The following is a 25553-nucleotide window of genomic DNA, read 5'->3' as shown; positions in this document are numbered from 1 at the left end:
TTTTTTTAAAACACTATAGTACTTGAAAGTACTTGAAAATCAAATCTTGTGCTGTCAGTTTATGAAGTTTATGGTCAGGTCCTGTGAGGCAAGAGGAACAGCATGCAACCCAATCCATATTGTCAGTTTAGGTGTTGCTGCATGGAAATTAATGGACAACTAAAATTACATGGACCTTTTCTGTCAGTGACATAAAATACACTGCCTTCAGAATGTATTCATACCCCTTGACTTATTCCACATTGTTGTTAGACTGAATTCAAAATGGATTTTTCTTCTCACCCATCTACACACAATACCCCATATTGACAAAGTGAAAACATGTTTTTAGAAATGTTTGCTAATTTATTGAAAATAAATTCACACTCCTGAGTCAGTATGCACTACCGTTCAAAAGTTTGAGGTCACTTAGAAATGTCCTTGTTTTTGAAAGAAAAGCAAATGTTTTGTGCTTTTCGATTACATTCTGAAACTCGTCAGTCTTTTCTTGTTCTGAGAAATGAAGGCTATTCCATTTGAGAAAATGCCAAGAAACTGAAGATCTCACACAACGCTGTGTACTACTCCCTTAACAGAACAGCGCAAACTGTCTCTAACAAGAATAGAAAGAGGAGTGGGAGGCCCCGGTGCACAACTGAGCAAGAGAACAAGTACATTAGAGTGTCTAGTTTCAGAAATAGATGCCTCACAAGTCCTCAACTGGCAGCTTCATTAAATAGTACCCGCAAAACACCAGTCTCAACGTCAGAAATGAAGAGGTGACTCCGGGATGCTGGCCTGACAATTACATACATTTGAATCCCAACTTGTAACACAACAAAATGTAAAAAAAGTCAAGGGGTGTGAATACTTTCAGCTCCATATGTCCTGTAGATAGCGTTTCTCCTCCCTGAGTCCGGCCAGTCTATTCATGGCGTCCAGTTTATCCAGCTGAAGCTCTGCTGATACCATCTCTATCAGGGTGTTGTTCACGTCTTTAGCCATGTTCTTAGCATCACTGTGGGAGCAAAAGGTAGTCAGGAAAACCAGTGATCCACTAAGATAATCAACTCTATCAACCATATTGTTCCATTGTTTCCCTATTGACATCATCACCACCATCATCAAAGCTGAGCTCACCCGCAGACATAGAGGTATCCCTTCTCCTTGAGGAGGAGGTTGATGATGTCTTTGGCATGGCTGAGCAGGTTGTGTTGGACGTATCTGGGTCCCGTCTCGGTCTGTGTTTCTGTTCCGTCCTGAGTGTCCCGTGAGAAAGACACTTTCAGATGGGTGAGGGTTCCATTGGCCACAAACCCCTGCAGCTCCTCTCTGAGAGAAAGAGAGAGCCGGTGAGTTATTTTACACGCTGTAGCTTTAATGAGAGTTATTTGACACATATTTCAATAAGTTATTTTTACACATATTTCAATGAGTTATTTTACACATATATTTCACCATCTCACGTTTTTTTTTAAATATCCATCCAAGCGGTGTAGAAGCCTACGCATAAACACACAGGCTAGCCGATGCACCTTATTCAGCGCAAGAGAAATTGAAAAAATATAGACTTCATAAGGTTGAGTCCCTCTTATAACCATATTTTTTTTTACAATCAATCCACCTAGCCTTGCTGCAACCTTGTCTGTGTGTGTCCATTACTTGCTGTCCAAGTTTGTGTATTCCGCCTCAATGTTTAACAGGGCCTTGTGTATATAGCAACAGCACGATAAAGTTGACTGTTTTCTGGGCCAGTGAAGAACCTTACCCAAGGTTGACAGGATGGACAGACAGACAGACGGACAGAGACTAGACATATGGGATGTTGTCTGGAAACAGAGGGAACTTGGGTGAAAGTATTCATATAATGTTTTGCAGTAGCAGAAAGACTTTTAAAAACGAGTTTTAATAAAATATGAAGGCCATGACAGGAATGAGAATAAATGCAGTAAATACTGCAGGGGAGGTGAGCGAAGGAGATATTGTTTTTACTGCCCTCTCTCTCTCCCCCTCTCCCTCTCTCTCTCCCTTCATTGGGTTGAATGTCACATTGATGCAAGAACATCACCATGTTAATCTTATGACATGTATTCATCTGGATGACTCAACAATTCTCTTCTACCTCTGACAGCCGCAAACAAATCCCTAGTTTACCTAGCATGTTAAACACCAGAAAAACAAGAGGGAAACCAGGAAGAAGGGAGGAAAAGAGCTCACAGACAGAATCAACAAGAGCAGTGATGAGGGTTCACTTTCTGGTGATCAAATAACAACATGAATAACACATCCCCTTAAAAGGTGTCGTCTAAAAGAAACGTCCAGGGGGGGGGAGGTGTCGTCTAACAGAAACGTCCAGGGGGGGGGAGGTGTCGTCTAACAGAAACGTCCAGGGGGGGGGAGGTGTCGTCTAACAGAAACGTCCAGGGGGGGGGAGGTGTCGTCTAACAGAAACGTCCAGGGGGGGGGAGGTGTCGTCTAACAGAAACGTCCAGGGGGGGGAGGTGTCGTCTAACAGAAACGTCCAGGGGGGGGGGGGGAGGTGTCGTCTAACAGAAACGTCCAGGGGGGGAGGTGTCGTCTAACAGAAACGTCCAGGGGGGGGGGGGGGGAGGTGTCGTCTAACAGAAACGTCCAGGGGGGGGAGGTGTCGTCTAACAGAAACGTCCAGGGGGGGGAGGTGTCGTCTAACAGAAACGTCCAGGGGGGGGGAGGTGTCGTCTAACAGAAACGTCCAGGGGGGGGAGGTGTCGTCTAACAGAAACGTCCAGGGGGGGGGAGGTGTCGTCTAACAGAAACGTCCAGGGGGGGGAGGTGTCGTCTAACAGAAACGTCCAGGGGGGGGAGGTGTCGTCTAACAGAAACGTCCAGGGGGGGGGAGGTGTCGTCTAACAGAAACGTCCAGGGGGGGGAGGTGTCGTCTAACAGAAACGTCCAGGGGGGGGGAGGTGTCGTCTAACAGAAACGTCCAGGGGGGGGGAGGTGTCGTCTAACAGAAACGTCCAGGGGGGGGAGGTGTCGTCTAACAGAAACGTCCAGGGGGGGGAGGTGTCGTCTAACAGAAACGTCCAGGGGGGGGGAGGTGTCGTCTAACAGAAACGTCCAGGGGGGGGGGGAAGGGGGAGGTGTCGTCTAACAGAAACGTCCAGGGGGGGGGAGGTGTCGTCTAACAGAAACGTCCAGGGGGGGGAGGTGTCGTCTAACAGAAACGTCCAGGGGGGGGAGGTGTCGTCTAACAGAAACGTCCAGGGGGGGGAGGTGTCGTCTAACAGAAACGTCCAGGGGGGGGGAGGTGTCGTCTAACAGAAACGTCCAGGGGGGGGAGGTGTCGTCTAACAGAAACGTCCAGGGGGGGGAGGTGTCGTCTAACAGAAACGTCCAGGGGGGGGAGGTGTCGTCTAACAGAAACGTCCAGGGGGGGGGAGGTGTCGTCTAACAGAAACGTCCAGGGGGGGGGGGAGGTGTCGTCTAACAGAAACGTCCAGGGGGGGGAGGTGTCGTCTAACAGAAACGTCCAGGGGGGGGGAGGTGTCGTCTAACAGAAACGTCCAGGGGGGGGGAGGTGTCGTCTAACAGAAACGTCCAGGGGGGGGAGGTGTCGTCTAACAGAAACGTCCAGGGGGGGGAGGTGTCGTCTAACAGAAACGTCCAGGGGGGGGGAGGTGTCGTCTAACAGAAACGTCCAGGGGGGGGGAGGTGTCGTCTAACAGAAACGTCCAGGGGGGGGAGGTGTCGTCTAACAGAAACGTCCAGGGGGGGGGAGGTGTCGTCTAACAGAAACGTCCAGGGGGGGGGGGGGGGGAGGTGTCGTCTAACAGAAACGTCCAGGGGGGGGGAGGTGTCGTCTAACAGAAACGTCCAGGGGGGGGGAGGTGTCGTCTAACAGAAACGTCCAGGGGGGGGAGGTGTCGTCTAACAGAAACGTCCAGGGGGGGGGAGGTGTCGTCTAACAGAAACGTCCAGGGGGGGGGGGGGGAGGTGTCGTCTAACAGAAACGTCCAGGGGGGGGGAGGTGTCGTCTAACAGAAACGTCCAGGGGGGGGGAGGTGTCGTCTAACAGAAACGTCCAGGGGGGGGGAGGTGTCGTCTAACAGAAACGTCCAGGGGGGGGAGGTGTCGTCTAACAGAAACGTCCAGGGGGGGGGGAGGTGTCGTCTAACAGAAACGTCCAGGGGGGGGGAGGTGTCGTCTAACAGAAACGTCCAGGGGGGGGGAGGTGTCGTCTAACAGAAACGTCCAGGGGGGGGAGGTGTCGTCTAACAGAAACGTCCAGGGGGGGGGAGGTGTCGTCTAACAGAAACGTCCAGGGGGGGGGAGGTGTCGTCTAACAGAAACGTCCAGGGGGGGGGAGGTGTCGTCTAACAGAAACGTCCAGGGGGGGGGAGGTGTCGTCTAACAGAAACGTCCAGGGGGGGGGAGGTGTCGTCTAACAGAAACGTCCAGGGGGGGGGAGGTGTCGTCTAACAGAAACGTCCAGGGGGGGGGAGGTGTCGTCTAACAGAAACGTCCAGGGGGGGGGAGGTGTCGTCTAACAGAAACGTCCAGGGGGGGGAGGTGTCGTCTAACAGAAACGTCCAGGGGGGGGAGGTGTCGTCTAACAGAAACGTCCAGGGGGGGGGAGGTGTCGTCTAACAGAAACGTCCAGGGGGGGGGAGGTGTCGTCTAACAGAAACGTCCAGGGGGGGGGGGGGGAGGTGTCGTCTAACAGAAACGTCCAGGGGGGGGGGAGGTGTCGTCTAACAGAAACGTCCAGGGGGGGGGAGGTGTCGTCTAACAGAAACGTCCAGGGGGGGGGAGGTGTCGTCTAACAGAAACGTCCAGGGGGGGGGAGGTGTCGTCTAACAGAAACGTCCAGGGGGGGGGAGGTGTCGTCTAACAGAAACGTCCAGGGGGGGGGGGGGGAGGTGTCGTCTAACAGAAACGTCCAGGGGGGGGGAGGTGTCGTCTAACAGAAACGTCCAGGGGGGGGGAGGTGTCGTCTAACAGAAACGTCCAGGGGGGGGGGGGGAGGTGTCGTCTAACAGAAACGTCCAGGGGGGGGGAGGTGTCGTCTAACAGAAACGTCCAGGGGGGGGGAGGTGTCGTCTAACAGAAACGTCCAGGGGGGGGGGAGGTGTCGTCTAACAGAAACGTCCAGGGGGGGGGGGGGGGGAGGTGTCGTCTAACAGAAACGTCCAGGGGGGGGAGGTGTCGTCTAACAGAAACGTCCAGGGGGGGGGAGGTGTCGTCTAACAGAAACGTCCAGGGGGGGGGAGGTGTCGTCTAACAGAAACGTCCAGGGGGGGGGAGGTGTCGTCTAACAGAAACGTCCAGGGGGGGGGAGGTGTCGTCTAACAGAAACGTCCAGGGGGGGGGAGGTGTCGTCTAACAGAAACGTCCAGGGGGGGGGAGGTGTCGTCTAACAGAAACGTCCAGGGGGGGGGGGGGGGAGGTGTCGTCTAACAGAAACGTCCAGGGGGGGGAGGTGTCGTCTAACAGAAACGTCCAGGGGGGGGGAGGTGTCGTCTAACAGAAACGTCCAGGGGGGGGGAGGTGTCGTCTAACAGAAACGTCCAGGGGGGGGAGGTGTCGTCTAACAGAAACGTCCAGGGGGGGGGGGAGGTGTCGTCTAACAGAAACGTCCAGGGGGGGGAGGTGTCGTCTAACAGAAACGTCCAGGGGGGGGAGGTGTCGTCTAACAGAAACGTCCAGGGGGGGGGAGGTGTCGTCTAACAGAAACGTCCAGGGGGGGGGAGGTGTCGTCTAACAGAAACGTCCAGGGGGGGGGGAGGTGTCGTCTAACAGAAACGTCCAGGGGGGGGAGGTGTCGTCTAACAGAAACGTCCAGGGGGGGGAGGTGTCGTCTAACAGAAACGTCCAGGGGGGGGAGGTGTCGTCTAACAGAAACGTCCAGGGGGGGGGAGGTGTCGTCTAACAGAAACGTCCAGGGGGGGGGGGAGGTGTCGTCTAACAGAAACGTCCAGGGGGGGGAGGTGTCGTCTAACAGAAACGTCCAGGGGGGGGGGGAGGTGTCGTCTAACAGAAACGTCCAGGGGGGGGAGGTGTCGTCTAACAGAAACGTCCAGGGGGGGGAGGTGTCGTCTAACAGAAACGTCCAGGGGGGGGAGGTGTCGTCTAACAGAAACGTCCAGGGGGGGGGGGGAGGTGTCGTCTAACAGAAACGTCCAGGGGGGGGGGGGAGGTGTCGTCTAACAGAAACGTCCAGGGGGGGGGGAGGTGTCGTCTAACAGAAACGTCCAGGGGGGGGGAGGTGTCGTCTAACAGAAACGTCCAGGGGGGGGAGGTGTCGTCTAACAGAAACGTCCAGGGGGGGGAGGTGTCGTCTAACAGAAACGTCCAGGGGGGGGAGGTGTCGTCTAACAGAAACGTCCAGGGGGGGGGGGGGGGAGGTGTCGTCTAACAGAAACGTCCAGGGGGGGGGAGGTGTCGTCTAACAGAAACGTCCAGGGGGGGGGAGGTGTCGTCTAACAGAAACGTCCAGGGGGGGGGGGGAAGGTGTCGTCTAACAGAAACGTCCAGGGGGGGGAAAGGAGTCGTCTAACAGAAACGTCCAGGGGGGGGGGGAAAGGTGTCGTCTAACAGAAACGTCCAGGGGGGGGGGGGGGTGTCGTCTAACAGAAAAAAATATTCTCTCTATATGAGACTTTCATATTGCCATTTTCCATTTCTCCTCCTTCCTCTCTTTTCTGTTCTTCCCTCTTTTCTCTGTTGAATGTCAGCCAATACAATGAGACTTTGATTTCTGTTTGAAAGGTTAACATCCTGGTACCAGGGGTCCACCCAGACCCCACTGAGCTGAGCTCTTCCGTCTGGCCTCAGCTCTCAGTCAAACCCTGTGTGTATTGACAGAGAAAACAGCCCTGGTCTGGTGGTGCCACTCTGGTCTTTAACAAGAGCTCAGCAAACCCCTTTCCCTCTGCACTGAAATCACAATCCATAAAAAGAGGGGGATAAGAGAGAAAAAAAAGGGAGGGAACTATAAGAAGGAGGGTAAGGGAGAAAACGGGTGCAAACATTAGGGGGTCTGAGTAACTGACTGGAGGTCAGATTGGTGTCACCCTCTAACACGTATGTTAAGTGTTGGGGTCGATTAGGGCTTTTATAGGAGAACATTGTGTACTAATGTTAAAGTCACATCCAGGATATCAGGGTTTAGCCTAGGATCACAGGATATACTTAGCATCAAAGGGAATACATCATTTTTCTATCAGTTCATGTTTCAGACCCCCACTGACCGGCCGAAGTCGGGTTAGGTTGAATTCCCGCAGATAAGAGAGATCTACACTGAACAAACAACCATCAGGCCAGGATACCTGGCTGTGAGGATGTATTTAACAAAGAGATGGAAGAAAATAAACAAATACAGGCAGATATTTCTTTGATCTGTTCTTTCATGATTTCTGGGACAAATTCATGTATTAAGGATGCACTGCTTTGATTTGTGTACTGGCCTTGTAGTGCTACAGCTCATTTAAGGAGAGAGTTTGGATGTTCTGCATTCTCTCAGTTAAGTAAGTTAAGTTTGATTTGAAATACAAATGTTTTCAAGTCTTCTGAACTGGAATTTCTGCATCTACTGTATGGCATATCTACACTGAGCGGACAAAACATTAAGAACACCTGCTCTTTCCATGACAGACTGACCAGGTGAACTTGGGCTACAGAGTGGCGCAGTGGTTTAAGGCACTGCATCTCAGTGCTAGAGGCGTCACTACAGACCCTGGTTCGATTACAGGCTGTATCAAAACCGGCCGTGATTGGGTGTCCCATCGGGCGGCGCACAATTGGCCCAGCGTCGTCCGGGTTTGGCTGGGGCAGGCCGTCATTGTAAATAAGAATTTGTTCTTAACTGACTTACCTAGTTAAATAAAGGTTAAATAAATAAAAAAAGGACATCCAGCCAACTTGACACAACTGTGGGAAGCATTGGAGTCGACATGGGTGCTTCCCAAATGGCATCATACTCCCTATACAGTGGACTACGAGCAGAAACACAATGCAGGCCCAGGTCAGGAGTACAGCACAACATAGGCAATGGGGTGCCATTTTGGAAATACCCAACGTTTTGGTCAAAATGACACTCACCTAAAGAGGAAGTCTCGGTCTCTATGGCGACAACCGAAGAACAGCCAGGTCTCACTGAACTCTGCCTCTGGGTTTTCCTCCCGCTCCTTCTCCCTGAAAGAGAAAAACAGAGGAGAAAATAAAACATATATATACACTGGAGGAGACCTCAAAGCCCAATCAATAAAAACACAGAATGGACAGAGTCCTTGTCACAACAGATGTTAAAGGGAGCAGTGATACGGTTGTATCTCGCTACAACATCTATACAGTACAGAGCCACAATTATGATGGGGATGATGCAGTCCAGAGAGGATAGGAAGTTAACATGCTACTAAAGAGATGGATCACACTACACCGTAGATTACAATTAAAACAAGGACTGAACACATCTCCCTCTGCACGTCAGCCCCACTTTTATAAAAGTGAGTCCTCCTGTGGCCAACGAGTCTGTCAGGGCTCCCAGAATCTTTTGCACAGAGGTGGCACAAAGACCCAAAACGCTGAGCCAGTGCGCTGCCATCTACACACCCCGCCGCCTACAGCCCCCGCCGCCTACAGCCCCCGCCGCCACCACCTACAGCCCCCGCCGCCTACAGCCCCGCCGCCTACAGCCCCGCCGCCACCACCTACAGCCCCCGCCGCCTACAGCCCCGCCGCCGCCACCTACAGCCCCGCCGCCACCACCTACAGCCCCCGCCACCTACAGCCCCGCCGCCACCACCTACAGTCCCGCCGCCACCACCTACAGCCCCCGCCGCCTACAGCCCCGCCGCCTACAGCCCCGCCGCCACCACCTACAGCCCCCGCCGCCTACAGTCCCGCCGTCGCCACCTACAGCCCCCGCCGCCTACAGCCCCGCCGCCGCCACCTACAGCCCCGCCGCCACCACCTACAGCCCCCGCCGCCTACAGCCCCGCCGCCACCACCTACAGCCCCCGCCGCCTACAGTCCCGCCGCCACCACCTACAGCCCCCGCCGCCTACAGCCCCGCCGCCTACAGCCCCGCCGCCTACAGCCCCGCCGCCACCACCTACAGCCCCCGCCGCCTACAGCCCCGCCGTCACCACCTACAGCCCCCGCCGCCTACAGCCCCGCCGCCTACAGCCCCGCCGCCGCCACCTACAGCCCCCGCCGCCTACAGCCCCGCCGCCGCCGCCTACAGCCCCCGCCGCCTACAGCCCCGCCGCCACCACCTACAGCCCCGCCGCCGCCACCTACAGCCCCGCCGCCGCCACCTACACACTCGCCGCCACCTAGAGACCTTGACTAGATAAGGTTTCTGAATACCCTGAACATTCCAGTCTCATTGATGAATACCCTGAACATTCCAGTCTCATTGATGAATACCCTGAACATTCCAGTCTCATTGATGAATACCCTAAACATTCCAGTCTCATTGATGAATACCCTGAACATTCCAGTCTCATTGATGAATACCCTGAACATTCCAGTCTCATTGATGAATACCCTAAACATTCCAGTCTCATTGATGAATACCCTAAACATTCCAGTCTCATTGATGAATACCCTAAACATTCCAGTCTCATTGATGAATACCCTAAACATTCCAGTCTCATTGATGAATACCCTAAACATTCCAGTCTCATTGATGAATACCCTAAACATTCCAGTCTCATTGATGAATACCCTAAACATTCCAGTCTCATTGATGAATACCCTGAACATTCCAGTCTCATTGATGAATACCCTAAACATTCCAGTCTCATTGATGAATACCCTGAACATTCCAGTCTCATTGATGAATACCCTAAACATTCCAGTCTCATTGATGAATACCCTAAACATTCCAGTCTCAACTCAACCCTCCACTCTTCAATCCTCCCCTCTTCCTCAACCCTCTTTACACTCCCCTCCTCAACCCTCCCCTCCTCTCTTCAACACTCCCCTCCTCAACCCTCCCCTCCTCTCTTCAACACTCCCCTCCTCAAATCTCTTCAACCTTCCACTCCCCTCCTCAACCCTCCCACCTCTCTCCTTCTCAACCATCCCCTCCCCAACTCTCTCCTCCTCAACACTCCCCCCCCCCACTCTCTTCAACACTCCCCCCCCCAACTCTCTTCAACACCCCCCCCCCCAACTCTCTTCAACACTCCCCCCCTCCCAACTCTCTTCAACACTCCCCCCCTCCCAACTCTCTTCAACACTCCCCCCCTCCACTCTCTTCAACACTCCCCCCCCCCTCAACTCTCTTCAACACTCCCCCCCCCTCAACACTCCCCCCCCTCAACACTCCCCCCCCCTCAACACTCCCCCCCCTCAACTCTCTTCAACACTCCCCTCCCCTCCTCAACCCACAAGGATCAATATCAATAGCCTGGCTTCTATTTCTACTGCGCCACACAGACCACACTACCCCTCCCTCTGAATACAAATCACATCTCTGCCCAGACCACACTACCCCTCCCTCTGAATACAAATCACATCTCTGCCCAGACCACACTACCCCTCCCTCTGAATACAAATCACATCTCTGCCCAGACCACACTACCCCTCCCTCTGAATACAAATCACATCTCTGCCCAGATTACACTACCCCTCCCTCTGAATACAAATCACATCTCTGCCCAGATCACACTACCCCTCCCTCTGAATACAAATCACATCTCTGCCCAGATCACACTACCCCTCCCTCTGAATACAAATCACATCTCTGCCCAGACCACACTACCCCTCCCTCTGAATACAAATCACATCTCTGCCCAGACCACACTACCCCTCCCTCTGAATACAAATCACATCTCTGCCCAGATCACACTACCCCTCCCTCTGAATACAAATCACATCTCTGCCCAGATTACACTACCCCTCCCTCTGAATACAAATCACATCTCTGCCCAGACCACACTACCCCTCCCTCTGAATACAAATCACATCTCTGCCCAGACGACAGGACCGGAGGGAAACAGTGCCACAGCATCAGAGCCAGACACTCCATTCTGGGTCCAAAGGAGGCAGTTGCCTCTCAATGCTTCTCTGATGAACAAGGAGGTGAAGAAACTGTGATTCAGCAGGAATGAGGTCTTGGTAAACACAGAAATTCTTTTATTTCCTCTGACCTTGTTCATGCTGAATGGGTTTTGATGCTCTGTGTGAGCAGTGTTATGAGACTGTGATAATATGTGGCTGTACGTGATAATTCCAGGAAGTGCCAATGAACTATGATCACTGTACCTGGATGCCGAATTACAATGACATTAGCATGCCCGATTCTGAATGCATTCAGCTGAATGTGGAGAAACTAGAGAGTCGTTTACAATAATCAAATACAACTACCGTTCATCCGGTGAACAGCCTCAATGAATTACTCATCCTTAAGCTCAGACGACTAATCAATGGCAAACAGCCAGAGGTCACCAGAGGTCGCCAGATCCCACCGAGTTATGATATTTCAACCGCTCCCTCTCATTCCCTCTCTCCTTTGTTCCCTCTCTCCATAGCTCCCTCGCTTCTGCAGTTACAAAGTGGAACAAAGTAATTTTCAAAACATCCATCGATTGACAAAGGAAGACAGGATGCCAGTTGGGGGAGGGGAGAGGGAGCGACAGAGGGAGAGAGGAGGAAAGAGTGAGGGGAGAGGGAGCGACAGAGGGAGAGAGGAGGAAAGAGTGAGGGGAGAGGGAGCGACAGAGGGAGAGAGGAGGAAAGAGTGAGGGGAGAGGGAACGACAGAGGGAGAGAGGAGGAAAGAGTGAGGGGAGAGGGAGCGACAGAGGGAGAGAGGAGGAAAGAGTGAGGGGAGAGGGAGCGACAGAGGGAGAGAGGAGGAAAGAGTGAGGGGAGAGGGAGCGACAGAGGAGGAAAGAGTGAGGGGAGAGGGAGCGACAGAGGAGGAAAGAGTGAGGGGAGAGGGAGCGACAGAGGGAGAGAGGAGGAAAGAGTGAGGGGAGAGGGAGCGACAGAGGGAGAGAGGAGGAAAGAGTGAGGGGAGAGGGAACGACAGAGGGAGAGAGGAGGAAAGAGTGAGGGGAGAGGGAGCGACAGAGGGAGAGAGGAGGAAAGAGTGAGGGGAGAGGGAGCGACAGAGGGAGAGAGGAGGAAAGAGTGAGGGGAGAGGGAGCGACAGAGGGAGAGAGGAGGAAAGAGTGAGGGGAGAGGGAGAAGAAGTTAAACGTCCCCATGCTGCTTTGTTGCTAAAAAGGAGGCCATTCAGGCTTTGTTGGCGACCTGCTTTCAAAATGGCTGTTGGTGATACAGCGTCCTGTTGTCAAATTGAACGTTGTTATCTCTTATCAAAGCACGACATCAGGGGTAGACTCCTCGTTTGGAATCTTAAATCGGGCACTGTACAAAGCTTTCATCGTGACAGGTTTTACAATCTGACAGAGACAAGGGTTGTTTCACCCAACTTCTTCCTACGGTGAAAAGCTTTATGCAGAGAAAATGACTGTCTATGTTGAAAAGCACTTAGAAAACGAGAACCTGCCTTTCTACAGCCAATCACCAGGGGCTTACTCAAGGCTGCTATATACCTGTATGTTACTGATTGCTGTTATCGTAGACATGAAAACATTTCTGAATGCTGTAAAGTGGAATGTCCCAGTTATATCAAAATCAGGTTTGAAAGGAACTTGACAGATATGTCATCGCTAATCTGATTAACTTTCCACGTGCAAGAGGACACCTCATGTAAATTGTGATGGATACATGTGATTCCATACAAGATCTGACAAGCCTGACTGCACTGATTTTCACTCAACTAAAAGAAAACACTAGAGAGGCACTAATAGTTTCTTCTGGGTCGAGGCTAAGCTTGAGTTGTACCAGGAAACATGGATTTCTTTAGTTGATAGGTAACAAGAAAATGTAAAAGCTTGAAAACTATGTCAACTAATGCCCTGAAAAGGAGGGCACAACTGTGTGGTGATGTCAGACTGCGCAGGGGAGAACACGCTCCATGGCGACGCTGACAGGTCGGTGTAGCTGAACTAGCAACGTGAGCCATTCATCGACCACGTAGTCGGCGGGTGGTGTGACCGTGTCTGAGCAGCGGTGCACCTCCCAGTAATGACCAGCTGTGATTTACATTGACACATACCTCTTCACATTGAAATCAATACGTCTCCGTCTGCCCTAAGTCATAAACACCAGACAGACAGCCAACGTCTCTGGAATGGCTTGACTTAATACCTCAGGTGGGAAGTTGCCCTTAGGCTCAGATCTAGGATCAGCTTACTCTCTCCAAATACTAACATTAAAAGGGGCAATCAGCAGTTGAAACAATAAATAGTTTCTGTAAAAAGCTGAGGGATGGGGCAAGAGAAAGGTAACCACTCTCAAATTCATAGAGCTATGGTTGCAAGGACTGACCATCCACGACATCAACATTATAGTTTTAACCATGCTATGAGGCTATTAAGTATTTGTTTATATTTGCATCGTTTACAAACATTGGAGTAAAACAAGTTTATATTTTGGGTTCTGATGGGGTACGACAGTTGAACTAAGCTATTTATAAAACTTTAAACAATTTAAAGAATCAAATGGGTACATATCAATTTATAAGCCAAAACATGGATGTGGTAACTACAGATTACTCATTAGAGGTAGAACACACAACGGACCTTGGATTGGCGTTTAGAGGTCATTTCCTCATACACGTAGTTTCACTGAAGAACTAGTGTTAATCCCAGACGTGATCACAGCTCTGTTTGTCACATTACCACTAGAAGTCGACCAATTAAATCGGCATGGCCGATTAATTAGGGCCGATTTCAAGTTTTCATAACAATCTGTAATCGGCCTTTTTGGACGCCGATTATATTGCAATCCATGAGGAAACTGCGCGGCAGGCTGACCACCTGTTACGCGAGTGCAGCGTCAAAAGAACCTTGTGGCTGCAATTAGCAAAGGTAAGTTGCTAGCTACCATTAAACGTATCTTATAAAAAAACAATCAATCCTCACATAATCACTAGTTAACTATACATGGTTGATGAAATTACTAGTTTAACTAGCTTGTCCTGCGTTGCATATAATCAATGCGGTGCCTGTTAATTTATCATCGAATCACAGCCTAATTCAACTTCGCCAAACGGCTGATGATTTAACAAAAGCGCATTCGCAAAAAAAAAAGCACATTCATTGCACAATTGTACCTAACCATAAACATCAACACCTTTCTTAAAATCAATACGCAGAAGTATATATTTTTAAACCTGCATATTTAGTTAAAATAAATGCATGTTAGCAGGCAATATTAACTAGGGAAATTGTGTCACTTCTCTTGCGTTCAGTGTAAGCAGAGTCAGGGTATATGCAACAGTGTGGGCCGCCTGGCTCGTTGCAAACTGTGTTTCTCCCTAACAAAGACCGTAATTAATTTGCCCGAATTTTACATAATTATGACATAACATTGAAGGTTGTGCAATGTTACAGCAATATTTAGACTTATGGATGCCACCCGTTCAACAAAATACGGAATGGTTCCGTATTTCACTGAAAGAATAAACGTTTAATTTTGAAAACAAAGTTTCCGGATTTGACCATATTAAATTACCATTGGCTCGATTTCTGTGTGTTTATTATAATTAAGTCTATTATTTGATAGAGCAGTCTGACTGAGCAGTGGTAGACAGCAGCAGGCTCGTAAGCATTCATTCAAACAGCACTTTACTGCGTTTGCGAGCAGCTCTTAGCAATGCTTGAGGCACAGCGCTGTTAATGACTTCAAGCCTATCAACTCCCGAGATTAGGCTGGCAATACTAAAGTGCCTATAAGAACATCCATAAGTCAAAGGCATACAGTTGAAGTCGGAAGTTTACATACACCTTAGCCAAATACATTTAAACTCAGTTTCACAATTCCTGACATTTAATCCTAGTAAACATTTCCTGTTTTAGGATCAACACTTTATTTTAAGATAGTGAAATGTCAGAATAACAGTAGAGAGAATGAGTTACTTCAGCATATTCCCAGTGGGTCAGAAGTTTACATACACTCAATTAGTATTTGGTAGCATTGCCTTTAAATTGTTTAACTTGGGTCAAACGTTTCAAGTAGCCTTCCAAAAGCTTCCCACAATAAGTTGGGTGAATTTTGGCCCATTCCTCCTGACAGAGCAGGTGTAACCGAGTCAGGTTTGTAGGCCTCCTTGCTCACACACACTTTTTCAGTTCTGCCCACAAGTTTCTATAGGATTGAGGTCAGGGCTTTGTGATGGCCACTCCAATACCTTGACTTTGTTGTCCTTAAGCCATTTTGCCACAACTTTGGAAGTATGCTTGGGGGTCATTGTCCATTTGGAAGACCCATTTGTGACCAAGATTTAACTTCCTGACTGATGTCTTGAGATGTTGTTTCAATATATCCAAATTATTTTCCTACTTCATGATGCCATCTATTTTGCGAAGTGCACCAGTCCCTCTTGCAGCAAAGCACCCCCACAACATGATGCTGCCACCCCCGTGCTTCAACGTTGGGATGGTGTTCTTCGGCTTGCAAGCATCCCCCTTTTCCTCCAAACATAACGATGGTCATTATGACCAAACAGTTCTATTTTTGTTTCATCAGAACAGAGGACATTGCTCCTAAGGATGAATCAGACTCGTGGAGGACAAATTTTTTTTCCTGAGGTCTTGGCTGATTTCTTTTGATTTTCCCATGATGTCAAGCAAAGAGGCACTGAGTTTGAAGGTAGGCCTTGAAATACATCCACAGGTACACCTCCAATTGACTCAAATTATGTCAATTAGCCTATCAGAAGCTTCTAAAGCCATGACATAATTTTCTGGAATTTTCCAACCTGTTTAAAGGCACAGTCAACTTAGTGTATGTAAACTTTTGACCCACTGGAATTGTGATACAGTGAATTATAAGTGAAATAATCTGTTTGTAAACAATTGTTGGAAAAATTACTTACAAATCACGCACAACCGACTTGCTATAGTTTGTTAACAAGCAATTTGTGGAGTGGTTGAAAAACAAGTTTTAATGACTCCAACCTAAGTGTATGTAAACTTCCAACTTCAACTGTATGAAATACAAAATGGTGTAGAGAGAAACAGTCGAAGGGTCATAATTCCTATAATAACTACAACCTACAACTTCTTAACTGGGAATATTAAAGAACTGGGAATATTGAACCACCAGCTTTCATACGTTCTCATGTTTTGAGCAAGGAACTTAAACATTTGCTTTTTTACATGGCACATATTGCACTTTTACAACACTGTTTCTGCATTATTTAAACCAAATTGAACATGTTTCATTATTTATTTGAGACTAAATAGTATTTATGTATTATATTTCATTATTCATTCAGTATTGTTGTACTTGTCATCATTACAAATATATATATATATATATATATATATATATATATATATAAAAAATAATGCTTTTTTTGGTCCTCCAATAAATCGGTATCGGTGTTGAAAACACATTATCGGTCGACCTCTAATTACTACCACAGACTTATTGGACACATACGTTTTTGCGTTACTTACACATGACATCACTTAAGCTGTTAATATTACATCGATGGTGTAGTTGAACAGTAAACATTTAACCCACTCCTGTTGCATCATGGTTGTTATAGCAGCCTAGTGATTCATGTCGTTGTTCTTGAGCCATAGAGAAAACCCTCATACAGAGTTGGCCTTCACAACTCAAACACTTCTACTCACTGACCAGATAAACAAGCATCACTTAAAACACAACAGTAGCCTGCTTAGTATGAATCCTCAATATTTGTGGGATGTACCTTTGTTGTAGGAATCCAATGAAGGGCGCAACCCCGGTGCCTGGTCCAATCATGATGAAGGGTTTGGAGAGGTCAGAGGGCAGGCGGAAGGAGCAGTTCTGACGCACACTCACATTGACCTGAGGTCAAAGGTCAAAAAGTGTTTATGGGTGCGTCACACCTTTACACTCGTATAATTTCAAAGATTTTACTGAACTACAGTTCATATGGAAATCAGTCAATTTAAATAAATTCATTAGGCCTTATTCTATGGATTTCACAGGACTGGGAATACAGATATGCATCTGTTGGTCACAGATATCTTAAAAAAAGAAAATGTAGGGACGTGGATCAGAAAACCAGTCAGTATCTGATGTGACCACCATTTGCCTCATGCAGCGCGACACATCTCCTTCACATAGAGTTGATCAGGCTGTTGATTGTGGCCTGTGGAATGTTGTCCTACTCCTCTTCAATGGCTGTGCGAAATTGCTGGATATAGGAACACACTGTCGGACACATAGAACCAGAGCATCCCAAACATGCCCAACGGGTGACATGTCTGGTGAGTATGCAGGCCATGGCAGAACTGGGACATTTTCAGCTTCCAGGATCCTTGCGACATGGTGCCGTGCATTATCATGCTGAAACATGAGGTAATGGCGGTGAATTAATGGCACGACAATGGGCCTCAGGATCTCATCACAGTATCTCTGTGCATTAAAATTACCATCAGATAAACTGCAACTGTGTTTGTTGTCCGTAGCTTATGCCTGCCCATACCATAACCTCACCACCACCATGGGGCACTCTGTTCACAATGTTGACATCAGCAAACTGCTCACCCACACAACGCCATCTGCCCGGTAAAGTTGAAACCGGAATTCATCCATAAAGAGCAGTGGCCATTGAAGGTGAGCATTTTCCCGCTGAAGTCGATTACGACGCTGAACTGCAGTCAGGTAAAATCCCTGGTGAGGACGACGAGCATGCAGATGAGCTTCCCCGAGACGGTTTCTGACAATTTGTGCAGAAATCTTTCGGTTGTGCAAACCCACAGTTTCATCAGCTGTCTGGTCTCAGACGATCCCTCAGGTGAAGAAGCCGGATGTGGAGGTCCTGGGCTGGCGAGGTTACACGTGGTCTGCGGATGTGAGGCTGCTTGGATGTACTGCCAAATTCTCTAAAACGATGTTGGAGGCAGTTTATGGTAGAGAAATTAACATTAAATTATCTGTCAACAGCTCTGGTAGACATTCCTGCAGTGAGCATGCCAATTGCTCACTCCTTCAAAACTTGAGACATCTGTAGCAATGTGTTGTGTGACAAAACTGCACATTTTAGAGGGGCCTTTTAATGTCCCCAGCACAAGGTGCACCTGTGTAATAATCATGCTGTTTAATCAGCTTCTTGATATGCCACACCTGTCAGGTGGATGCATTATCTTGTCAAAGGAGAAATACTCACTAACAGGGATGTAAACTAATTGGTGCACAAAATGAGAGAAATAACATTTATTTCAGTTCTTGAAACATGGGACCAACATTTTACATATTAAGTTTGTATGCACACACATGTCTAGACACAGGTGACTCCTCTACTCACCTTAGGGAGGGCTGGGGTGCTGGAGGACTGAGCCTTCCCAGGGCGCACCAGGATGGGATCAACTAGGTCAGAGAGCCAACCAGTACACAGGCCACGCCTCCCCACGGGTCTCCCAGAGCATGCTGGGAACTCTATGACGTTGAAAACAAAGTGCAGCCGACCTGGATGTCTTAAACTGGAGCTGGAGAGAGAGCGAGAGAGAGAGAAGAGAAGAAGAAGAAGAAGAAGAAGAAGAAGAAGTGACAGGGGAAGTGATAGATTAACAGATTAGGAGAAATAGTGGAGAAAATATATGAAGGTACTATCTTCTTCCAGTACGTAGAGGGTAAATAAGTGACTGTATACCATCAGTGGTGTAAAGTACTTAAGTAAAAATACTTTTAAGTTCTACTCAAGTTGTTTTTGGGGGTATTTATATATTTGACTACTTTACTACATTCCTTGAGAAAATATTGTACTTTTTACTCCATACATTTTCCTTGACAACCAAAAGTACTAGTTACATTTTGAATGCTTAGCAGGACACGAAAATAGTCCAATTGACGCACTTATCAACCAAACATCCCTGGTCATCCCTACTGCCTCTGATCTGAAAATGGTGCCATCTGGTTTGCTTAAAATAAGGAATTTGAAATGATTTATACTTTTAACACTTAAGTATATTTTAGCAATGACATTTGCTTTTGATACTTAACTATATTTTAGACCAAATACTTTTAGACTTTTACTCAAGTAGAATTGTACTTTTACTTGAGTCATTTTCTATTAAGGTATCTTTACTTATACTCAAGTATGACAGCTGGGTACTTTTTCCACCACTGTATACCATAGCCTACTCGTGTTCCAGTACGTAGAGGCTAAATAAGTGACTGTATGCCATAATCATGTTCCAGTACAAATTACAGTTAAGTGCCTTGCTCAAGGGCACATTTTTCAACTAGCAGGCTCGGGTAGTGTAACCAGCAACCCTTTCACTTACTAGCCCAACGCTCTAACCACTAGTCTACCTGCCGCCCGAGTACAACAACTTACCTTGCAGCGGAGTACGGTCTTGGTTGCAGTTTGGGCAAATGTTCTGAAATAAAAAGGAAAATGCAACAGGTGAGAGGATATTACGGTAAGGAGGCATCCATCCATCATATCACCTTTCTATGTAGATCACTGGCATAAAGGAGCTGAAGGGGCGCCCTACTTCAGAGTTGAGATTCACCCACCCAACCTCCTAGTCCTATTTCCTTGTTATACACACAGATACGCCTCACGCACATTTATTTTAGGGCATACTGCTGTATTCATGTCGTTTTCATATCCCCAGAGTGTAGATGTGGTGCATGTAGGATGGAGATAGTTCATGTCCACCATATTTCAATGTCAGCTTTGAAGGTGCCCTCTTTTGGGGTAATTTGGAGTCTGGGAATGAGGCCTCTGAGGAATATGGTACAGGAAGAGTTATAATAGTTGGGTACAGTGTGGCTCAGTTGGTAGAGCATGGTGCTTGAAATACCAGGGTTGTGGTTTCACCCCCCATTGAGACCAGTATGAAAAAGTAAGTCGCTCTGGATAAGAGTCTGCTAAATATGTCAAATGTAATGGTTAGGGCGGGTGAAGAAGATCTCCGACAATCTCCGTTTTTATGTGATAAAATACCCTCAACCCATTTTTCACTTCAACCTTAAAAGGTAACCCAAACAGCGAGCGAGCGAGAGAGCGAGAGCGAGAGAGAGAGAGAGAGAGAGAGAGAACCAGAACAGCTGGACTAACTCAGCTCTTCAACAGTAAACAGGTCAGAATGTATCACTGATACATGGTGTATCCAGCAGCACCCCCAAGCACTGCTGTAATTCCATCTCCCCCTGCCATTCTCATCTACAGGTTTAACATGGCCTTTTAACCATCTCATTCCCTCCCTGATGGTCTACAGCCCGGCCAGGCCTCTGAGTTCTGACAGTAAACGTTCTATCACAGACAATGACCACACGGGGGGGGGGGGGGGTATTTCACGCTATGAGTGACATCTCATTTTTGTTCACTACACAAAGACAAAAAATAATAACCCCAAAGTGGATTACAATTACAAATCACCTCTTTACCCAACCTTTTCTAGCTACAGATGCTGTGGAATATAGAGTCAATGCCACAGTAAAGATAATAATTAAGCGCAAAGCATTACTCCACCTTAAACTCACTCAGTCAAACCTAATGGGGCACCACGAAGCCAGTAAATGTGTTTTAACACAGACACAGACAGAGCAGTAGCGATCGTTAACCTGTGGCCTGCCCTCCACAGCGCTGTAGCTAGGCCCCTGTTAAATATAGTAGGATAGTCAATGACAGGACCCCAGCAACAGCTAGTGGACCCAAAACGCTTCCACCAGCACATTCTTCACCAGGGTACTTATGTCCCCATTTACATATGGCCAAATTTCTGCAATGCCGGTTCTACTACTGAAAAGGTGTTGCTGTTTTTTATTTCACCTTTATTTAACCAGGTAGGCCAGTTGAGAACAAGTTCTCATTTACAACTGTGACCTGGCCAAGATAAAGCAAAGCAGTGCAGCAAAAACAACACAGAGTTACACATGGAATAAACAAACGTGCAGTCAATAATACAGTAGAAAAGTCTATATACAGTGTGTGCAAATGTTGTAAGATTAGGGAGGTAAGGCAATAAATAAGCCATAGTTGCGAAATAATTACAATTTAGCATTAACACTGGAGGGATAGATGTGCAGATGATGATGATGTGCAAGTAGAGATACTCAGGTGCAAAAGAGCAAAAATAAATAACAATATGGGGATGAGGTAGTTGGGTGGGCTATTTACAGATGGGTTGCGTACAGGTGCAATGATCGGTAAGCTGCTCTGACAGCTGATGCTTAAAGTTAGTGAGGGAGATATAAGTCTTCAGCTTATATGTTAGCAAAATGGCTGTCACAACACAGGATATTAAGTCGTGACACAGCCTCTGTGGGAGGACATTACAACTTACAAGAACAAATGGGACAGATAACACAGTTCTAGTCTAAATATTTTTTATGAGTATTAGATTACGTTTATGTACAATATGTACTGATCTGATAGAAATGCCCTTTCCAACTGGCTTCAAACAAATCTACATAAGTCATCCTCAGCGCAAGTCTAGGCATTATGCCATGAGAGACTATAATGCCTAACTGTCTGCAGCCAATAGTTCTCTGTGTCAGGGGTGACCAAATGGTGAGACAGGATGGAACCACTGACGGGTCACAAAATTTGCAATTTAACTATTTCCTTTTTGCGGTCCTAGATCAAGACTTGATTGAAGCCATGCAGGAACATTGATTTGGTAATTTAGGATTCAGTAAAATGTTTGTAAAAATCCAAGTTGGGTCAAAAAAGAGGAAAAAATAAAATAAAAAAAGAAGTCGGGGAAAACGCTCTATGTAAAATTACATTAACCGGCATTCACTGAGGCTATACTGCCCTCTGCAGGCTAGATGAGGAATACCAGTACATCACTTAGAGACGCTCACTGTATTGGTGACCATTAGAAACTAGAGACATGTTTTGTGACGTGTAAAAGCTAAAACAATGCCCTCTGATTAGCTCAGACATTATGACTGACAGGAGAGGGAGTGTGCTCTGACCTATGAGGAGGCTGAGAGGGGGCTGGCAGGTGGGGAAAGCCCTGAGCAGGTCCAATAGGCAGAGGTTGGGGTCTCTGACATAGAGGTTGTAGTCGGCTGATCCCTGTTTACTACACAGCTCCTGTAGTCTTCTCTTCTCACCACTGTCTCCTGTACACTCCACCAGGGAACGGAGGAACGCCTGAGAAAATACTAAGTAACATTACACACCACATAGCACAAAACCTCTTGTCCCAGATCGTATAGTTTGGGCTCCCGAGGGGCACAGCGGTCAAAGGCCCAGCGTCTCAGTGAAGAATTTGTTCTTAACTGACTTGCATAGTTAAATAAAAGGTTAAATTTTTTTTAAATGTAACATTTTTTCTTCTTCAGATTTGTAGTTAATTCTGGACTGCTGGGACTTTTTCTGCATTCAACAATGTTACATTGACGCCTTGACAAACAAGACAACGGCAAGTTGGATGAGGCAGAGACAGACTTGGCACCCAGGCAACATTCCTGCACCATACTGTACCTGCCAACACTGCAACCTTAGCTGTCTGCCACAGACACTCTAGGTCCTTCTGAGCGTGTATCTTACTGCAGTGCAGTAAACTTTTACAGACAGGTTCAGGTTCTGGACTGGGTAGTTCAGGTATAGGAAGAGAAAGGAGAAGGGACCTTCTTAGGGACAGTCCTGATCTCCAGACTCCAGGTGAGCAGGTGGTGCAGAGTGGTGTTCTCTGGGATGTAGGAGGGGATCTGAGCAGCTGGAGGGAAACAACACTGGGTCACATTTTACATCGATTACATATACTGTGTGTAGTTACATAGTTCAAATAAATGTGTTTAATGTCATCACTAGAGCTATATAGTATATAGAGACTATAAAAAAACACTGCTGCTGAGAAAACGGCATACTTTTCTTCTTGGTTTCTTTTCGCAGTGAGAGCTGGATGCGGTTGCTCTTCTGATCCTCTAGGCCCAGTCTATGGAGCAGCTCCCCCACCTCGGAGGCTCTGTTAGGGCAGAGCACATCAAGCGTGTCCCCAGGCTGGTAGGCCATAGGGTGGGACTGGGTACACAAAGGAGAGAATGGAGTAAAGAAACTACTTTAACCACCATTTCGATCTATTGACCTATCTATTGACCTATCTATTGACCTATCTATTGGTCTCTGTATGAAAAACCATGTTGTAAGAGTGGGACGGCCACTCACTGAGATGTCCATCTCGATCAGAAGGGCTGTTTTAACTGAGTCGTCTCTGGTCAGCTGGACTGCACTGGAGATGGGAACCTCGTGAAGAGTCTCCTTACTGACCGGAGCATTGATCTGGGAAGGGACAGGATATGAGGGGCTAGTGATGTTAGATTTCAAACAAATATGAGTTGAGAGACAACCCACCTCTTCTTCTATGGTGGCTTCCTGAAGCGTGACATCCAGGTAGGGTGGAGGCAGAGTTGGGACGTTGAGGGCCAACTCAGACAGCGGGGGCAAGGAGTGTGTCAGAGAGGCCTCTACAACAGCAGGGAGAGCCCCATTCTGTCCACTCTGTGTCGCTAACACTGACGTGCGATCAGAGACAACACTATGAAGTTTAAGAGCAGTCCCAGTGTTGTCGGTCACTGACACCGGTATGAGAGCAGTAACTGAGCTCCCGGTCTCTGATGCTGAAACAGCCAAAGAATCAGTCCTAGCACTCGCTGCTGTTCTGAGGGATTTGGTGCTCTGGGATTCTGATTCGTTGAGACTCAGGAGGTGGAGTTTGATGTCTGTTGCTGACGATTCAGGTGTTTCATTCGATGATACTCTCTGGTCCCTAACATGGCCATCTCTCTCAGGCTGAGGGGCGGCCATCTTGGATAACGCTCCTCTGATCGCCTCCCACAGTCCTTCAAGCCAGGGGTCCAACACCAACTCAAGCCTGGAAACACACACACACACACACACACACACACACACACACACACACACACACACACACACACACACACACACACACACACACACACACACACACACACACACACACACACACACACACACACACACACACACACACACAGAGTTTGGATTACGAGATAAACTATTAACATGACACTACCAAGAGGCCACTACCAACTGAAGCCTGGACAGAAAGCAAAGACTATTCAGACTCACAGATAAGCAGTGTGATGGAACCGAAAGATAATGTGCCACACAACACAAACGAGGTGACAGGAGGTAAGTGGGGAAAGTACATTAAAAGTGTGTGTCTATTGATGCCACTTTTATTCCTACCGATTCATGAAGACATTGTACCCCTACTTTAAAGCTTCTTAGGTGAGTGCCAAGATTTAAAGTGGTTCTCATACATCATGTAATAAATATGTATTACTTTCCCAATTCAAAAGCCTTGGGCCTTACCCTACACCGTCGTCTGCATGTCCTGTTGCGTAGAAATGTTTAGCACCAAGATCCAGTAGACGGCTGTCAATAGTCTTGCCACATTTGCAGAAATCTGCATAGTTTGTATCACCCAGAGCTGGAGCAGAGAAGAAAAAAAAACAAGATATTGACCATCAACACAATAAATCTTATTTTAAAACCATAGTAGCAATTTATCTCAGCACTAGGCATTTCGTCTGACACACAATTCTTCTTTACCTAAAAAAGCATAGCAGAGGTGTGCATAGAGGTCGCTGGCCAGGGTCTTTAAATTGATTCTCTTGACAAACTTCAGGGCCGTGTCTGGTGGGTCCCCATCCCCTGTGGTAGACACAACGAACACCACAGGAGAACTCTCCTTCTCCAAGTTAAACTGAGGGTGGGATACACAAAACAGGATCAGTTATTCACATGAGAATAGAAGAGGCCAGTAACAACATCTACCACAAATATACTCATACATAGGCCTAGTTATGTTTCCTTAGCAGATTGATTGTTGGCGCCCGCATTGGAATGCATGTCATGGGAGGGCAGGTTGACACTATTTTGTGTTTGATAACTTTACCTTGTGTCCTTCGCTCAAGCAGCAGATATCAGCAAACAGTCCCCTCTCCTCGGCCTCGTCAACTATCCCCTCGGCTATAGACTGGGCCTGGCCTTTCTGAGACCCGTACAGAACCAGGAAGCGAGGCTTTAACTCACAAGGCATTCTGCTGGACAAGTGGAAACAACAGAAGTCAGTGAAACTTTACGTAATTGCAAGCAAATCTATAATTGTTGTGGCAACATTGTTCCTATTGTCATCAACAAAACATTGTGCAGAAACTGACAACCATCATCCATACTGACACGGATCCTTCCAAAACAGAGCCAAGTAAAACTGAATTCAGACTAGATCATCCACGACTGAATACATTTCATGCATCTTACCTACACACTCGGAAAGTTGAAGAACTAGTAGCAGATCCCCGTGGAATTCCTTTTGTAACATTGTATAATAAACCTCTGAACACGTTCAGCACCGTACAAAACCTACCCAGAAGTTACGTCACTTGTGACGCACGACATGCACCAGGAAGGAACACGCTGTCCTAATGCACGTGGATTTGTGTCCATTTATTTATCTAACGGTAACATAACACGAACTGCTTTTCTCTGATATGAGGATGCTT

General features: G+C 47.7%; 1 protein-coding gene across 3 annotated transcripts; it reads right to left on the bottom strand.

The window, feature by feature from the left end:
* Positions 1-324: 324 nt before the first annotated feature.
* LOC106590608 (methionine synthase reductase) lies at positions 325-25440 on the bottom strand. Of its 3 annotated transcripts, none has more exons than XM_014181732.3 (15): positions 25312-25440; positions 24947-25094; positions 24601-24754; positions 24361-24478; positions 23359-23878; positions 23173-23286; positions 22875-23028; positions 22635-22723; positions 21975-22155; positions 19381-19423; positions 18349-18529; positions 16765-16883; positions 8062-8154; positions 1120-1311; positions 325-997 (listed from the first exon to the last, which is right to left on the bottom strand). In XM_014181732.3, the coding sequence occupies exons 2-15, from the start codon at positions 25088-25090 to the stop codon at positions 853-855; spliced, it is 2247 nt and encodes a 748-aa protein (XP_014037207.3). In that variant the 5' UTR covers positions 25091-25094; positions 25312-25440; the 3' UTR covers positions 325-852. The 3 variants fall into 3 exon arrangements, with proteins under 3 accessions (XP_014037207.3, XP_014037208.3, XP_014037209.3); XM_014181733.3 differs by having other exon boundaries at positions 24947-25091; positions 25312-25439; XM_014181734.3 differs by having other exon boundaries at positions 24947-25091; positions 25316-25424.
* Between the last annotated feature and the right edge of the window lie 113 nt (positions 25441-25553).

This window comes from Salmo salar, chromosome 29 (genome assembly GCF_965601325.2).
Source record: "Salmo salar chromosome 29, fSalSal1, whole genome shotgun sequence".
Lineage (NCBI taxonomy): Eukaryota > Metazoa > Chordata > Actinopteri > Salmoniformes > Salmonidae > Salmo > Salmo salar.
This window is presented reverse-complemented; position numbering and strand designations above follow the sequence as displayed.

Excerpts from the sequence above, each read along its gene's own strand:
- LOC106590608 (XM_014181732.3), bottom strand. The coding sequence starts at position 25,090 with ATGCCTTGTGAGTTAAAGCCTCGCTTCCTGGTTCTGTACGGGTCTCAG. Across the intron at positions 22,156-22,634 it reads TCAGGACTGTCCCTAAGAAG|GCGTTCCTCCGTTCCCTGGT; the intron begins GTCCCTTCTCCT and ends GTATTTTCTCAG. Across the intron at positions 998-1,119 it reads GGATACCTCTATGTCTGCGG|TGATGCTAAGAACATGGCTA; the intron begins GTGAGCTCAGCT and ends TTGCTCCCACAG.